This window comes from Scyliorhinus torazame, chromosome 11, assembly GCF_047496885.1.
Source record: "Scyliorhinus torazame isolate Kashiwa2021f chromosome 11, sScyTor2.1, whole genome shotgun sequence".
NCBI classification, from domain to species: Eukaryota; Metazoa; Chordata; class Chondrichthyes; order Carcharhiniformes; family Scyliorhinidae; genus Scyliorhinus; species Scyliorhinus torazame.
Window position 1 is genome coordinate 164,094,549 of NC_092717.1, and position 18,468 is coordinate 164,113,016.

Genomic DNA, 18,468 nt, shown 5'->3' on the forward strand with positions numbered 1-18,468 from the left:
CGGCTGGGGGAAAGGCCATTGGCACCACGCCAGCCGGGGCCGAAGGGACCTCGTCGGTCGGCGGAAGGCCGCGTATGCGCGGGAGCATCGGCAGCTGCTGACGTCACCCCGCGCATGTGCGGGGGGGGGGGGGGAGGGCTCACTTCCACATCGCCCATCGCGGAGGCAATGGCTAAGGCGGAAGGAAAAGAGTGCCCCCACGGCACAGGCCTGCCCGCGGATCGGTGGGCCCTGATCGCGGGCCAGGCCACCGTGGGGCACCCCCCGGGGCCAGATCGCTCCGCGCCCCTCCCCCAGGACCCCGGAGCCCGCCCGCGCCGCCAGTCCCGCCGGGAAAGGAGGTGGTTTGATTCACGCCGGCGGGACTGGCATGACAGCAGCGGGACTTCGGCCCATCGCAGGCTGGAGAATCACCGTGGATGGGGGGGCGCCGACCGGCGCGGCGCAATTCCCGCCCCCGTCGTATTTTCAGTGCCGGAGAATTCAGCGGTTGGCGGGGGCGGGATTCACACCGCCCCCCGGCGATTCTCCGACCCGGCGGGGGGTCGGAGAATCCCGCCCAAGGTATCTGCCATTTAAGACTAATAAGAGAAGGAATTTATTTGGTCAGAGGGTCATTAATCTTTGGAATTTTGTATCCCAGGGACCAGTGGAGGCTTAGTTATTGAATATGTTCAAGATTGAATTGCACAGATTATTGGGAGTCAACAGTAATAGGATGCAAACAGAAAGGGGAGTTGAGACCGCAATCAGATCATCCATGATCCTATTGACTTGTAGGCTCGAGGGGCCAAATGTCCCACAACTACTCCTATTTCTTAAGCTCTTACATTCTTGAGTTCTTTTCTAAAGAAGAAAAAACCCAACCTTTTTAATCTGTTCCAAACTTTTTAATTTCTCAGCCTGGTGCCACCCTTGTAAGTTCTTTTACTTTCTCTGATGCACCTGTGCTCTTTTTATGGTATGCAGATCCGAATTGTGCACAGTGCTCTTCTACAGCCTGATCAGTGTCCCATGCAAGTTTAACATAACTTCACCACTTTTGAATTCTATAACCCTAGAAATAAAGCTAGAGCTTTGTTAGCTTTTTTTTTTATTAAATATTTTATTGAAAATTTTTGGTCAACCAACACAGTACATTGTGCATCCTTTACACAATATTATAACAACACAAATAACAATGACCTATTTTATAAACAAAAAATGAATAAATAATAAATAACAAAAATGAAAACTAGCCCTAATTGGCAACTGCCTTGTCACAAGTAACACTCTCCAAAAATATAATTTAACAGTCCAATATATAATTATCTGTAGCAACGACCTATACATACTATACAGTATATATTAACAACCCTGAGAGTCCTTCTGGTTCCTCTCTCCCCCCCCCCCCCGATCCTGGGCTGCTGCTGCTGCCTTCTTTTTCCCATTCCGTCTATCTTTCTGCGAGGTATTCGACGAACGGTTGCCACCGCCTGGTGAACCCTTGAGCCGACCCCCTTAGGACGAACTTAATCCGCTCTAGCTTTATAAACCCCGCCATGTCATTTATCCAGGTCTCCACCCCCGGGGGCTTGGCTTCTTTCCACATTAGCAATATCCTGCGCCGGGCTACTAGGGACGCAAAGGCCAAAACATCGGCCTCTCTCGCCTCCTGCACTCCCGGCTCTTGTGCAACCCCAAATATAGCCAACCCCCAGCTTGGTTCGACCCGGACTCCTACTACTTTTGAAAGCACCTTTGTCACCCCCATCCAAAACCCCTGTAGTGCCGGGCATGACCAAAACTTATGGGTATGATTCGCTGGGCTTCTCGAGCACCTCGCACACCTATCCTCCACCCCAAAAAATTTACTGAGCCGTGCTCCAGTCATATGTGCCCTGTGTAATACCTTAAACTGAATCAGGCTTAGCCTGGCACATGAGGACGACGAGTTTACCCTGCTTAGGGCATCTGCCCACAGCCCCTCCTCGATCTCCTCCCCCAGCTCTTCTTCCCATTTCCCTTTTAGTTCATCTACCATAGTCTCCCCTTCGTCCCTCATTTCCCTATATATATCTGACACCTTACCATCCCCCACCCATGTCTTTGAGATCACTCTGTCCTGCACCTCTTGTGTCGGGAGCTGCGGGAATTCCCTCACCTGTTGCCTCGCAAAAGCCCTCAGTTGCATATACCTGAATGCATTCCCTTGGGGTAACCCATATTTCTCGGTCAGCGCTCCCAGACTCGTGAACTTCCCATCCACAAACAGATCTTTCAGTTGCGTTATTCCTGCTCTTTGCCACATTCCATATCCCCCATCCATTCCCCCCGGGGCAAACCTATGGTTGTTTCTTATCGGGGACCCCCCCAAGGCTCCAGTCTTTCCCCTATGCCGTCTCCACTGTCCCCAAATCTTCAGTGTAGCCACCACCATCGGGCTTGTGGTGTAGTTCCTCGGTGAGAACGGCAATGGGGCTGTCACCATAGCCTGTAGGCTAGTCCCCCTACAGGACGCCCTCTCTAATCTCTTCCACGCCGCTCCCTCCTCCTCTCCCATCCACTTACTCACCATTGAAATATTAGCGGCCCAATAATACTCACTTAGGCTCGGTAGTGCCAGCCCCCCCCTATCCCTGCTACGCTGTAAGAATCCCTTCCTCACTCTCGGGGTCTTCCCGGCCCACACAAAACCCATGATGCTCTTTTCAATCCTTTTAAAAAAAGCCTTCGTGATCACCACCGGGAGGCACTGAAACACAAAGAGGAATCTCGGGAGGACCACCATCTTAACCGCCTGCACCCTCCCTGCCATTGACAGGGATACCATATCCCATCTCTTGAAATCCTCCTCCATCTGTTCCACCAACCGCGTTAAATTTAACCTATGCAATGTGCCCCAATTCTTAGCTATCTGGATCCCCAGGTAACGAAAGTCCCTTGTTACCTTCCTCAACGGTAGGTCCTCTATTTCTCTACTCTGCTCCCCTGGATGCACCACAAACAACTCACTTTTCCCCATGTTCAATTTATACCCTGAAAAATCCCCAAACTCCCCAAGTATCCGCATTATTTCTGGCATCCCCTCCGCCGGGTCCGCCACGTATAGTAGCAAATCGTCTGCATACAAAGATACCCGGTGCTCTTCTCCTCCCCTAAGTACTCCCCTCCACTTCTTGGAACCCCTCAACGCTATCGCCAGGGGCTCAATCGCCAGTGCAAACAATAATGGGGATAGAGGGCATCCCTGCCTTGTCCCTCTATGGAGCCGAAAATATGCAGATCCCCGTCCATTCGTGACCACGCTCGCCACTGGGGCCCTATACAACAGCTGCACCCATCTAACATACCCCTCTCCAAAACCAAATCTCCTCAACACCTCCCACAAATAATCCCACTCCACTCTATCAAATGCTTTCTCGGCATCCATCGCCACTACTATCTCCGTTTCTCCCTCTGGTGGGGCCTTCATCATTACCCCTAACAACCTCCGTATATTCGTGTTCAGCTGTCTCCCCTTCACAAACCCAGTTTGGTCCTCGTGGACCACCCCCGGGACACATTCCTCTATTCTCATTGCCATTACCTTGGCCAGGACCTTGGCATCTACATTTAGGAGGGAAATAGGTCTATAGGACCCGCATTGTAGCGGGTCCTTTTCCTTCTTTAAGAGAAGTGATATCGTTGCTTCAGACATAGCCGGGGGCAGTTGTCCCCTTTCCTTTGCCTCATTAAAGGTCCTCGTCAGTACCGGGGCGAGCAAGTCCACATATTTTCTGTAGAATTCGACTGGGAATCCATCCGGTCCCGGGGCCTTTCCCGCCTGCATGCTCCTAATTCCTTTCACCACCACTTCTACCTCGATCTGTGCTCCCAGTCCCACCCTTTCCTGCTCTTCCACCTTGGGAAATTCCAGCCGATCCAAGAAGCCCATCATTCTCTCCCTCCCATCCGGGGGTTGAGCTTCATATAATTTTTTATAAAATGTCTTGAACACTCCATTCACTCTCTCCGCTCCCTGCTCCATCTCTCCTTCCTCATCCCTCACTCCCCCTATTTCCCTCGCTGCTCCCCTTTTCCTCAATTGGTGTGCCAGCAACCTGCTCGCCTTCTCCCCATATTCGTACTGTACACCCTGTGCCTTCCTCCATTGTGCCTCTGCAGTGCCTGTAGTCAGCAAGTCAAATTCTACATGTAGCCTTTGCCTTTCCCTGTACAGTCCCTCCTCCGGTGCTTCCGCATATTGTCTGTCCACCCTCAAAAGTTCTTGCAGCAACCGCTCCCGTTCCTTACTCTCCTGCTTCCCTTTATGTGCCCTTATTGATATCAACTCCCCTCTAACCACCGCCTTCAACGCCTCCCAGACCACTCCCACCTGGACCTCCCCATTATCATTGAGTTCCAAGCACTTTTCAATGCACCCCCTCACCCTTAGACACACCCCCTCATCTGCCATTAGTCCCATGTCCATTCTCCAGGGTGGGCGCCCTCCTGTTTCCTCCCCTATCTCCAAGTCCACCCAGTGTGGAGCGTGATCCGAAATGGCTATAGCCGTATACTCCGCTCCCCTCACCTTCGGGATCAATGCCCTACCCAGCACAAAAAAGTCTATTCGCGAGTAGACTTTATGGACATAGGAGAAAAACGAGAACTCCTTACTCCTAGGTCTGCTAAATCTCCACGGGTCTACACCTCCCATCTGCTCCATAAAATCTTTAAGTACCTTGGCTGCTGCCGGCCTCCTTCCAGTCCTGGACTTCGACCTATCCAGCCCTGGTTCCAACACCGTATTAAAATCTCCCCCCATTATCAGCTTTCCCATCTCTAGGTCCGGAATGCGTCCGAGCATCCGCCTCATAAAATTGGCATCATCCCAGTTCGGGGCATATACGTTTACCAAAACCACCGTCTCCCCCTGTAGTTTGCCACTCACCATCACGTATCTGCCCCCGTTATCCGCCACTATAGTCTTTGCCTCGAACATTACCCGCTTCCCCACTAATATAGCCACCCCCCTGTTTTTCGCATCTAGCCCCGAATGGAACACCTGCCACACCCATCCTTTGCGTAGCCTAACCTGGTCGATCAGTTTCAGGTGCGTTTCCTGTAACATAACCACATCTGCCTTAAGTTTCTTAAGGTGTGCGAGTACCCGTGCCCTCTTTATCGGCCCGTTCAGCCCTCTCACGTTCCACGTGATCAGCCGAGTTGGGGGGCTTCCTACCCCCCCCCTTGTCGATTAGCCATCACCTTTTTCCAGCTCCTCACCCGGTTCCCACGCAGCTGTATCTCCCCCAGGCGGTGTCCCCCCGCCCATCCTCTCCCATACCAGCTCCCCCCTCTCCCCAGCAGCAGCAACCTAGTAATTCCCCCCTCCCACCCCCCCCCACTAGATCCCCCGCTAGCGTAATTACTCCCCCCCCATGTTGCTCCCGGAAGTCAGCAAACTCTGGCTGACCTCGGCTTCCCCCCGTGACCTCGGCTCGCACCGTGCGACGCCCCCTCCTTCCTGCTTCTCTATTCCCGCCATGATTATCATAGCGCGGGAACCAAGCCCGCGCTTCTCCCTTGGCCCCGCCCCCAATGGCCAACGCCCCATCTCCTCCACCTCCCCTCCTCCCCCCATCACCACCTGTGGGAGAGAGAAAAGTTACCACATCGCAGGATTAGTACATAAAACCCCTCTTTGCCCCCCACATTCGCCCCACCACTTTGTTCGAACGTTCTTTTTAATAACCCGCTCATTCCAGTTTTTCTTCCACAATAAAAGTCCACGCTTCATCCGCCGTCTCAAAGTAGTGGTGCCTCCCTCGATATGTGACCCACAGTCTTGCCGGTTGCAGCATTCCAAATTTTATCTTCTTTTTATGAAGCACCGCCTTGGCCCGATTAAAGCTCGCCCTCCTTCTCGCCACCTCCGCACTCCAGTCTTGATAAACGTGGATCACCGCGTTCTCCCATTTACTGCTCCGAGTTTTCTTCGCCCATCTAAGGACCATTTCTCTATCCTTAAAACGGAGGAATCTCACCACTATGGCTCTGGGAATTTCTGCTGCTCTTGGTCCTTGCGCCATCACTCGGTATGCTCCCTCCACCTCCAACGGACCCGCCGGGGCCTCCGCTCCCATTAACGAGTGCAGCATCGTGCTCACATATGCCCCGACGTCCGCTCCCTCCACACCTTCAGGAAGACCAAGAATCCTCAGGTTGTTCCTCCTTGCGTTGTTTTCCAGTGCCTCCAACCTTTCCACACATCGTTTCTGATGTGCCTCCTGCGTCTCCGTCTTCACCACCAGGCCCTGTATATCGTCCTTATTCTCGGCTGCCTTTGCCTTCACGACCCGAAGCTCCCGCTCCTGGGTCTTTTGTTCCTCCTTTAGCCCTTCGATCGCCTGTAGTATCGGGGCCAACAGCTCTTTCTTCATTTCCTTTTTGATCTCTTCCACACAGCATTTCAAGAACTCTTGTTGTTCAGGGCCCCATGTTAAACTGCCACCTTCCGACGCCATCTTGGTTTTTGCTTGCCTTCCTTGCCGCTGTTCTAAAGGATCCACTGCAATCTGCCCACTCTCTCCTCCTTTTTCCATCCGTATCCAGGGGGGATTCCCTTCTGGTTTACCGCACAGTGTTTTTAGCCGTCAAAATTGCCGTTGGGGCTCCTATCAAGAGCCCAAAAGTCCGTTTCACAGGGAGCTGCCGAAACGTGCGACTCAGCTGGTCATCGCCGCACCCGGCCGAGCCTTGTTAGCATTTTTAACTGCCTTCTTTACCCGCAATGCTGTTTTTAATAGATTTATTTCACTTCGGTCCCTTTATTCTTCTGCTCAATTCAGTTTAGATATAAGAGCAGAATTAGGCCAGTCTGCTCCGCCATTTGATCACGGCAGATCTCATCCTGGCTTTAACTCCACTGTCCTGCCTGTTCGCCATAACCCTTCAACCCATTACCAATTAAAAATCCGTCTAACTCCTCAAATTTACTCACTGTCCCAGCATCCACCGGACTCTGTGGTAGAGAATTCCACAGATTCACAACCCTTTGGGAGAAGTAATTTCTCCTCAACTCCGTTGTAAATTTTTAAATTTGCTCAGCTTCTCGTTTTGTATGTTGTAGATGATGTTTCTATTTTTTCTACCATAGTACATCTTCTATTTATGTATGTTGATATTTATTTGTAACATAACCACCCAGCCTGCAAGGTTGCTCAAGTCTTTCTTATTCATTCATGGGATATGGGTATCACTGGCTAGGCCAGCATTTAATGCCCATCCCTATTTGCCCTTGAGAAGGTGATGGTGAGCTGCATTCTTGAACTGCTGCAGTCCATGTGTCGGAAGTGCACCCGTAGTGCTGTTAGGGAGGTAGTTCCAGGATTTTGACCCTGTGACAGTGAAGGAATGGTGATATATTTCCAAGTCAGGATGGTGGATGGCTGATGGCTTGGATGTGAACCTCCAGGTGGTGGTGTTCCCATGTGTCTGCTGCCCTTGTCCTTCAAAATAATAGTGGTCATGGGTTTGGAAGGTCCTGTTCAAGGAGATTTGGTGAGCTTCTGCAGTGCATCTTGTAGATAGTACACTCTGCTGCCACTGTATGTTGGTGGTAGAGGAAACGGATGTTTTAGGTGGTGGATGGGGTGCCATTCAAATGGTCTGCTTTGTCCTGAATGGTATCAAGCTGCTTGAGTGTTGTTGGCACTGCAGTCATCCAGGTAATTAGAGAATATTCCATTACACTTCTGACCTGTGCCTTGCGGATAGGCTTTGGGGAGTCAGGAGGTGAGTTGCTAGCCACAGGATTCCAAGCTTTGACTTGCTCTTATAGCCACAATGTTTATATGGCTGGTCCAGCTCAGTTTCTGGTCAATGGTAACCCCCAAGATCTTGACGCTAAGGGATTCAGCTACGGTAATGCCATTTAATGTGAAGGGATGATGGTTAGATTCTCTCTTGTTGGAGATGGCACTTGTCTGGCACTGTACTATGTATGTTTCTTGCCACTTGTCAGTCCAAGCCAGGCTATTGTCCAGAACTTGCTGCATTTGGATATGGACTGCTTTAGTACCGGAGGTGTTGCGAATGGTGCTGAACATTGTGCAATCACCAGCGAACATCCCCACTTCTGACCTTAAGATGGGAGGAAGGGCATTGATGAAGCAGCCAAAGACGGTTGGGCATAGGACCTTACCCTGTGGAACTGCTGCAGTGATGTTGTGGAACTGAGATGATTGACTTTCAACAACCATAACCATCTTACTTTGTGCCAGATATGACTCCAACAAGCAGAGAGTTTTCCCCCTGATTCCCATTGACTCCAGTTTTGCTAGGGCTCCTTGGTGCAAGGGTCAGTCAAATGTTGCATTAATGTCAAGGGCAGTCACTGTCACCTCACCTCTGGAGTTCAGCTCTTTTGTCCATGCTTAAACCAAGGCTGTAATGAGGTCAGGGGCTTAATGGCACTGGTGAAAACCTAAACTGAGCATCTGTGAGCGTTCTTTGCTGAGTAAATGTCACTTAATTGCACTGTTGATAATCCCTTCCATCACTTTACTGATGACCGAGAGTAGGCTGATGGGACGGTTATTGACTGTATTTGTACCGAATATACCGGAGTAATTTTTCACATTGTCGGGTAGATGCCAGTTCTGAAACTTACTGGAACAACTTGGCTAGGGGTGCGGCACGTTCTAGAGCACAAGTCTTCAGTATTATTGCTGGAATATTGTCAGGGCCAATTCCTTTTCAGTATCCAGTGTCTTCAGTTATTTATTGATATGTGGAGTGAATCGAATTGGCTGATGGCAGGCATCAGTGATGCTGAGGGCCTCTGGAGGAGGCCGAGATTGATCATCCCCTCTGCATTTTTGGCTGAAGATTGTTACAAATGCTTCAGCCTTATCTTCTGCATTCATGTGCTGGGTTTTGCCAACACTGAGATGGGGATATTTGTGGAGCCTTCTCCTTCAGTGAGTTGTTTAATTGTTCACCATCATTCATGGCTGACGTGTCAGAACTGCAGAGCTTGGATATAATCCATAGGTTGTGGAATAATTTAGCTCTATCTATCCCTTGCTGCTTCTGTTGTTCGGCACGCAAGTAGCCCAGTGTTGTAGCTTCACCAGGTTGAACCTAGTTTTTAGCTATGGCACTGCTCCTGGCATGATGTCCTGCACTATTCAGTGAACTAGTGGAGATCCCCTAGCTTGGTAGTAATGGTAGAGTGGGTACACGCTGGACTATGAGGTTACAGATTACGATTGAGTACCATTTTGCTGCTGCTGATGGCCACAGTGCCTTTAGGAGCCTAGTCTTGAGTTTCTAAATCTGTTCAAAATGATCCCAGTTAGCATTGTCGTAGTGCCACACATGATGGAGAGTATCCTCAATGTGATAACAGGAATTGGCTGCACAAGGATTGTGCAGTGGTCACTCCCACCGATACTGTCATGGACAGATGCATCTTCGGCAGGCAGGTTGGTGAGGATGAGATCAAGTATGTTTTTCACCCTTGTTGGCTCCCTCACCACCTGACGCAGTCCCAGTCTAGCAGCCATGTCCATCAGGACTCAATCAGCTCAAGTCTGTAGTGGAGCTACCGAGCTGCTCTTGATGTTGGACATTGAGGTCCCCCACCTAGAGTACTTTCTGCACCCTTGTCACCCTCAGTACTTCTTCCAAGTGGTGTTCAACATGGAAGACTGAATCATCAGCTGAGGGGGCAGGTTCAACATGGAAGAGTCTGATTCATCATCTGAGGGGGGACGGTATGTGATAATCAGCAGGAGGTTTCCTTGCCATGAGACTTTATGGGGTCCAGAATTGATGTTGAGGATACCCAGTGCAACTCCCTCCCTCCCTACTGTATATCACTCTGTCGCAGCCTCTGCTGGGTCCGTCCTGCTGGTGAGACAGGACATGCCCAAGGGTGGTGATTGTGGTGCCTGGCTATAAGATATGATTCCGTGAGTCTGTGAGACAGCTTTCCAAATTTTGGCACAAGCCCCAGATGTTAGTAGGGCGAACTTTGCAGGGTCAACAAAGATTAGTTTGCCTAGGTCGATGCCAGGTGATCCATCCGGTATCATTCCTTTTAGACTTTCTAGCAGTTTGATAGAACTGAATGGCTTGCCAGACTATTTCAGAGGGTATTTAAGAGTCAACCACATTGCTATGGATCTGAAATTACATGTTGGCCAGACCAGGTAAGGACAGCAGATTTACTTCTCTAAAAGCCATGGGGTTTTATCACAATCAATAATGGTTCATGGCCATCATTCAACGTTCATCTTTCTTTATATAATTCAAGATTTCATTTTTCTTTATTAAATTCAAATGTCACCATTTACAGTGGTAGGATTTTAACACAAATCCCCAGAGTATTGACTTGGGTCTCTGGATTACTAGTTCATTGCGCTGCCTCCTTAGTCTCTGGTATTTCTGTTCTTCCTCAGTGTTAGCTGTGTTCGCAGTGCTGTGTCATCTGCAGAATTTGACATGAAAGTGTCCTAAGCACTAGTGGGAGTGAAGAATCTATGATGTCTTTAGTACCAGTCCCTTTTTCCCCTCTACTTTCTTTCCCTGTGGGAAGCCAACACGCCTCTTCTAAACACAATAACAGGCCAGTTGGGATTGGGAATGACAAAGGTGAATAATCACTTTTGCCTGATTTTTTTCAGATTACCACGGCTAATTTGCCAATGAGTTTATAATCCTAATTACCCTAAGATTTGGCTGTGTTGGCAATATGACAATGTTTAATTCTGATTGTAAAATAATTACTTGACACTCTAATTACTTGCCACAGTGCTCAATGCAGTTCTGTAATAAAACTTTATTGTCTGTCTCTGCAGGTTATGCTCTGTGGCATGCAGGAAGTAGATCTTACTGACTGGCAGAGGAATACAGTCTACCGCCATTACACCAGAAATAGCAAACAAATCATTTGGTTCTGGCAGGTATGGATGGCAGAATTTTTTAAAGTGATAGACATCTGGGGCGAAATTTTCCGGTATCGGCGCGATGTCCGCCGACCGGCGCTAAAAACGGCGCAAATCAGTTGGGCATCGCGCTGCCCCAAAGGTGCGGAATCCTCCGCATCTTGGGGAGCCGAGCACTAACCTTGAGGGGCTAGGCCCGCGCCAGACTGATTTCCGCCCCGCCAGCTGGTGGAAGTGCCCCGCCAGCTGGCGCGGAAATGACATTGCCGGGCGGCGCATGCGCAGGAGCGTTAGCGGCCGCTCACGGTATCCCCGCGCATGTGCTGTGGAGGGAGTCTCTTCCATCTCCGCCATGGTGGAGACCGCGGCGAAGGCGGAAGAAAAAGAGTGCCACCACGGCACAGGCCCGCCCGCGGATCGGTGGGCCCTGATCGCGGGCCAGGCCACCGTGGGGGCAACCCCAGGGGCCAGATCGCCCCGCGCCCCACCCAGGACCCCGGAGCCCGCCCGCGCCGCCTTGTCCCGCCGGTAAGATAGGTGGTTTAATTCACGCCGGCGGGACAGGCATCCTAGCAGCGGGACTTCGGCCCATCCGGGTCGGAGAATCGCGGGGGGGGGGGGGGCCTGCCAACCGGCGCGATTCCCGCCCCCGCCAAATCTCCGGTGCCGGAGTATTCGGCAACCGGCGGGGGCGGGATTCACGCCAGCCCCCGGTGATTCTCCGACCCGGCGGGGGGGTCGGAGAATCTCGCCCCTGTTCTGCACTATGTGCAATAATTATAAATGAATTGAATTTGCGTGCGTGATTTAAGAGGATAGCATGTCATATTACCTTGGTGATGATGTCGCTAATATACGGATTTTCACTTTTCTATTATTGATAGGGGCATTTGAAACATTACCTAAATTTCCAATTGTATATTTTTAAAAACCCTATCATCACACAAAAACAGTGATTTAGTAGATTAATGGTTTTCATTCAGATCTGACATCTTGGTATTTCCCTCTTCTGACAATCTGATCTACCTTTCCATTGAACCATATCTTTTATTTAGAAAATATTTTATTAAGGCAATTATAATTTTAACATTTTTAAACAGAAAAATCCAACAAAGACAAAAACCCAGAGTGACATAACCATCCCCCCCCCCGAACACAGACCCCAACCAACATGGTCCATAAAAAATACTCCGTCTCACGGGCCTCCCTTCATTGGTTTTCCTACCCTTACTCGTCACATCCATGCCCCCCCCCCCCCCCCCCACCTTGTTGACAGGCTAATTTTCCTTAAAGAAGTCGATGAATGGCTACCACCTCCGAGTGAACCCCTGTAACGAACCCCTGAAGGAGAATTTGATTTTCTCCAACCTGAGAAACCCAGCCATGCCGCTTACCCATACCCCGACTTCGGGGGCTCCGAATCCCTCCATCCCAGTAGAATTCGTCTCCGAGCCACCAGGGAAGCAAAGGCCAAAACATCGGCCTCTCTTCCTCCCTGGGCTCCTTGATTTTCCAACACTCTGAATATCGCCACCTCTGGACTCGGAGTCACCGACCCTTGCAGGACCTCAGACATGACGTCCGCAAATCTCTGCCAAAAGCCCTTCAACCTTGGATAGGCCCAGAACATGTGCACATGATTCGCAGGAACTCCCCCCACACCCTCACACCTGTCCTCCACCTCCTCAAAAAACCTGCTCATCCACGCCACAGTCATATAAGCCCTGTGGACCACCTTGAATTGGATCAGGTTGAGCCTGGCACATGACGAGGACGCGTTTACTCTCCGCAAGCCTCCTCCCATAGACCAACCTCCAACACCCCTCCCAACTCTTCTTCCCACTTTCTCTTCACCTCCCCTATTGGAACTCCTTCCCACTCCATCAGATCCTTATATACCTCCGAGACCTTACCCTCCTGTTTTTGACATCACCTTGCCCTGTAGCACGTCCAAAGACATGCGGGTTAGGTGAATTGGCCATGCTAAATTTGCCCTTAGTGTCCAAAAAGGTTAGCAGGGGTTATTGGGTTACGAGGATAGGGTGGAAGTGAGGGCCGAAGTGGGTCGGTGCAGACTCGATGGGCCGAATGGCCTCCTTCTGCACTGTATGTTCTATGTACCGAGCCGACGAGAACGGCAGAGATGCCGTCAACAAAGCCCTCAGGCCCGTGCCCTTACAGGATGCCGCCTCCACCTGCTCCCACACCGACCCATCCCCCACTACCCACTTCCTGACCATCAATATATTAGCCTTCCAGTAATAATTGCTAAAGTTCGGAAGAGCCAGCCCCCACCCCCTCTCCACATCCCCGCTCCATCAGAACCTTCCTCACCCGCGGGGTTTTTCCAGCCCTAATAAAACCCGAGATCGCCGCATTCACCTTCCTGAAAAATGCCTTCGGGATAAAAATTGGGAGACACTGAAATACAAACAGCAATCTTGGGAGGACTGTCATTTTCACAGTCTGTACCCTCCCCGCCAGTGACAGTGGGAGCGCGTCCCATCTTCGGAAGTCTCCTTTCATCTGTTCTATTCGTCTACCCAAATTGAATTTGTGAAGCTGACCTCATTCCCATGCCACCAGGTACCTAAAGCTCCCTCCCACCACCATGAATGGCATCTCCCCCAATCACTTCTCCTGCTCCCTTGCCTGGATCGAAAAAATCTCGCTTTTGCCCATATTCAATTTATAATCTGAGAACCAACCAAATTCCTCCAGTATCTCCATAATCCCTCCAATCCCCCCTCCCCTCCCGTCTGCTATATATATAGGAGCAAAACCGTGAAAAAAATCAAAAGAAGAAAGAAAAGAAACAAACAACCCCTCCTCAAGCCCGAACACGGGGACCAATCCCCCCATCCTTTAACAAAGAACGATAAACAAACCTGAAGCCGAAAAAGAGAGAGAAGAAGAAACAAAAAGGAAAAGGACATGGCCTTGAACACCAAAAACAATTTTTTTTCCCACAATACAGTACAGTATCTTCACATCTCCTCCACGAAAGTTCACAGTCCTCCTTCTCCTGCCAGTCCACTGTCTCTCTTCCGATGAGCCAAAATACAGCTCCCGGCCCCCTTAGGTCACCCATAGGCGAGCCGGGTACAATAGTCCAAATTTTATGCCCTTCTTGTATAGGGCCTCCGTGACCTTGTTGAAGCTTGCCATCCACTTAGCCAGTTCTGCACCTCAGGTCCTGGTATACACCAATCTCGACACCTTCCCAGGTGCAATGCCTCGTCTGCCTGGCCCACCTCATGATACGCTCCTTACCAAGGAACCGATGCAACCGCACCACCATTGCCCACAGTGACATAGATACCCCCCCCCCAACCATGGGCTTGTGCATCAGCGCCCTGTGGGCTCGATCCACGTCCAACGGCAGGTCCAACTCACCTTCCCCAAGCAGCTTCTCAAGCTTCTCCACATATGCAGCAGCATCTGCTCCTTCGCACCCCTCTGGCAGACCCACAATCCAAATGTTCTGTCTGTGTGACCGGCTCTCCAGATCCTCCACCTTCTCCTGCAGTCGCTTCTGCTGGTCTTACATCTGTCCCATCTCAGCTGCCATTGAGGCGAACTGATCTTCATGCTCCCCCGCCAGCTCCACCAACCTCTGGAACGCCTGCTCCTGGGCTGCCAGTCTCGTCTCAACGCGGGTCAACCACCACCTTGATCGAGTCCACCACCCCGGGCCAGGTCCTCCAAACTTTCCTTCCGTTGCTGAGTGAACTTCACATTCAAGAAGCTCACCAGCTGCTTTGCCGACCACTGAGCCGGCAGGGCCGACCCCTACCCCTCCGCCATCTCCGTGTGCGTCACCAGCACCACACCCGCTCCAACCAACTGATTTCCTCTTTTTAGGGCACTTCTGGTCCACAGCTCCATAAACTTGGGGGGTCAATCTCCTCGGCTCACGTTCCACACATTTTTCCTTCACAATTCCAACTACAAACCGGGGAAAAGGCCACAAAAAGACTGCCAAGAGCGGGAGCTACCACATGTGCGATCACTCACTCCATGGCCGCCACCGGAATCCATTGAACCATATTATACAGGGATTGTGATTAATTGTGACTAAGACAGTAGGATAAACTCGATCGGGCATGTGCTGCCATAGACAGCCAGCAATTATTTTGAAAAATATTCCACATGCAGCAGCACACAGTGATTGGCTGGTTCAGTTTCCTCCACTCAACTGTTTTCTTGGTCTCATCTACAATGCCAAGGGAAAGCTTAGATACTCCCTATAGGGAAGAAAGAAATCTTACTAAGAAACTGACAAAAGTGTACCAGTAAAAGTTTACAGGTTGTATGACTGTACAGCCTTTGACAAGATCAATTCTACCATTTACTTTTAGTCCTCTCTTCCATGAGTCAGCTTTATGGGAGGGACATGGATTGTTCCACACTTAGCCATGCTGGAGCATCTTTGTTAATAGTCTCTCCCCTACCTCTGGAGTCTGCTAAGATTTTTGATCTTTTTCATCTCGGTGCTGTCCCTTGATAACACTACGTTTAGACATGCGGTCAGATTCCACACGTATTCCATGAGATCTAACTAACCCTGCGTGACCGCTCTGGGTTTCTTGCCTAGAACCATAGAATAGCACAGCACAAAGGAGGCCAGCCATCCCATCGAATCCGCAATCATTTGAAAAGCAATCCAGTTAGACCCGCTACCCAGCAATCTTTTCCCATATTCCTGAAAGTATTTCTCCTCTTTACCCAATCCCCTTTTGAAGGTTGCCTCTGCTTCTTTTGCCAATCACCGTTTCAATCTGTGCCCTCTGGTTATCAATACATCAGTCATTGAAAATAGTTCCTCTTTAATTACTCATTTACTCTTGCCTAAACTTCTTATGATTTTAAACACCCATATCAAATCTCTTCCTCGCCTTAATTGCACTAAGAACAATCCCAGTTTCTCCAATCAACTCCTCATCTCTATAACCACTTGAGTAAATCGCTTCTCACTCTCTGTAAAACCTTCACACCTTTCTTATAGTGTGGTTTGCCAACATACAGCATTGCGTGAATCTTAACTTCCTCTAATTAAGATTGCGAAGATCAAAATGATTATCTTTGATCTCCATCACAAGTTCTGCTCACTTATCACTGTTTCTAACTGAACAAGATTGTTTTCAACCCTGGCATCCTATTCAATCTCGAGCTATTCAGTCTCACCACATACATTCTCCATTACAAACAGCACCAATTTGTCGCTCAGAATAATCTTCATTTCACCCAGTGCCACCCCTGCCCCACATCGCCCTAAGGGCGAACTTAATCTTTTCCAATTTACGGAATTCTACTACATCCCCTAGCCATTCCGACATCCTCGGTGGCTCCACTGACCTCCACTCCAGTAGAATTTGCCACCTGACAATCGGAGTGGCCAAAGCCACCACATCAGCCCCCTTCTCCTCCTCCAATAGCTTCTGCAGCACTGACACCCCAATGATCGACACCCGAGGACCCAGGGACATCTCCAGCCCCATAAGTTTCTATAATGCTTCAAATATCGGGACCCAAAACCCCACCAATCTTGGACATGACCAAATCATGTGGACATGATTTGCCGGCCCTCCTCCACATCTCTCACAGAAAAGAACCTGCTCATCTGCGCCCAACGTGAGCCCGATGCACCACTTTGAACTGTACCAAACTCATCCTAGCACAGGATGATGTTGCATTAACATGGGTTGCATAATCCAAACCTCCCACCCCAACTCCATGCTCAGCTCCTCCTCCCACTTCCACTTCATCTCCTCGATTGGCGCTCCCAAGGAGCCCCCCCCCTCCCTCCATCACTGCCAGACCTTCTCCACGTTCGCAGCCCAGTAATAATACAACAATTCCGGGAGGACTAGTCCCCCTCAACCCGTCGCCTCCTTTAGAAACACCTGTCGAATCTGCACCGTCTTACTCACTAATACGAACGCCGAGATTAACCAGTCCACTTTACAAAAGAATGCCTTTGGCAGGAATATCACGAGGGACTGAAACACAATCAGACATCTCGGCAAGATATTCATCTTGACCATCTGCACCCACCCTGCTAATGAAAGTGGGAGGGCATCCCATCTCTTCAGATCCCCTTTTGACCCCTCCACCAAAGCCGACCGATTCCATTTATGCATCGTGGCACACTCATGGGTCACCTGAATACCGAAGTCTCTGAACCTACTGCTGGCCAACATAAATGGTAGGACACTCAAACCTGCCGCTCTCCCCAGGGCATTATCCGGACACTTTTCACTTTTGGCTGTGTTCAATTTGCAGCTAGAGAAAGCGCTAAACCTCTCCAATATGCCCATTATCCTATCCATACATTCCAATGGATTGGAAATGTACAGCAAGTCCTCTGCATACAGCAAGACAATGCTCCCTGCCTCCCCTTACAATACACAACTACTCCTCTGATGCCCGGAGCGCAATAGCCAAGGGTTCGATAGCCAGCACAAACAGAGATGGGGATAACTGGCACCCCTGTCTCAATAACTGCCACCCCTGTCTCATGCCGCTGTGTAAACGGAAATCACCCAACCTAATCAAATTTGTCCTAATGCTAGCCGTGGGGACCGCATATAACGACCACACCCATGAGATAAACGTGAGCCCAAACTTGAGCCTCCCCAGAATGTCGAACAATTACCTCCACTCCACTCGTCTTTACTATATCGATAGATGCAATAACCTCCGGCACCCTGCCCTTAGACGTCATCATAACCATATTCAATTATAGTCTAATATTGCTCGACAGTTACCTTCCCTTTACAAAACCTGCCTGATCCTCCGACACCACATCCGGGACCACCTCTCCAACCACCTCGCCAATACCTTAGCCAGCACCTTCACATCTGTGTTTAATAGGGAGCTGGCCCTATATGACCCACACTCCACCGGTCCTTATTCTTCTTCGGTATTAACAAAATCGATGCCTGAGCCACCATGGCTGGCAGCTCCACCGAGCCAGAGAGTCAGGGAATATCTCCAGGAGATATGGGGCCAATTCCACTGCAAACTGTTCATAGAAGTCGACCGCGAAGCCATTTAATCCCAACGCCTTACCTGACTGCATCAACCAAATTGCCTCCATAACCTCCTGTAGCCCCAGCGGCTCCTCCAATCCCTGCTCCATAAGCCCTTCCAGAAACCACTCCATTTCCGCCCCCTCCCCCTGAGGCTCAGAACTGTACAGGTCCCTAGTTAAAGTCTCCAATGCTCTATTAATTCTCTCCGGCGTCGTCACCAACTCACCCCCCACACCCCTCACTTGTACTATCTTTCCTGTGGCTGCTTGTCATCTCAATTGATGAGCCTTCTCTCTATTCTCATACAGAACTCCCCTCGCTCTCCGAAGTGGGTCCACTGCCTTCCCTGTTGTCAGCAAATCAAATTTCTCCTGCAGTTTCTTCAACTCCGCTAAGAGCTCCTTGATCGGGACCATAGAGTACCACCGAACCACCTCCAGAATTCATAGATCATAGAATCCCGACAGTTTGCAATCCGTCCTCTCCAGCTTGTCTTTATGGACCTTGCACGA

The 18,468-nt window shown here is 50.1% G+C and overlaps 1 protein-coding gene across 3 annotated transcripts in view; it reads left to right on the forward strand.

Annotated features, from left to right (window-relative positions):
• The window catches only part of LOC140385621 (NEDD4-like E3 ubiquitin-protein ligase WWP1), a 300,217-nt gene that overhangs the window by 271,197 nt on the left and 10,552 nt on the right, over nucleotides 1-18,468 (forward strand). For all 3 annotated transcript variants that reach the window (XM_072467951.1, XM_072467952.1, XM_072467953.1), the window contains one exon: nucleotides 10,833-10,937. In XM_072467951.1, coding sequence (XP_072324052.1) covers nucleotides 10,833-10,937 — 105 coding nt within the window. The remainder of the gene's footprint in view (nucleotides 1-10,832; nucleotides 10,938-18,468) is intronic.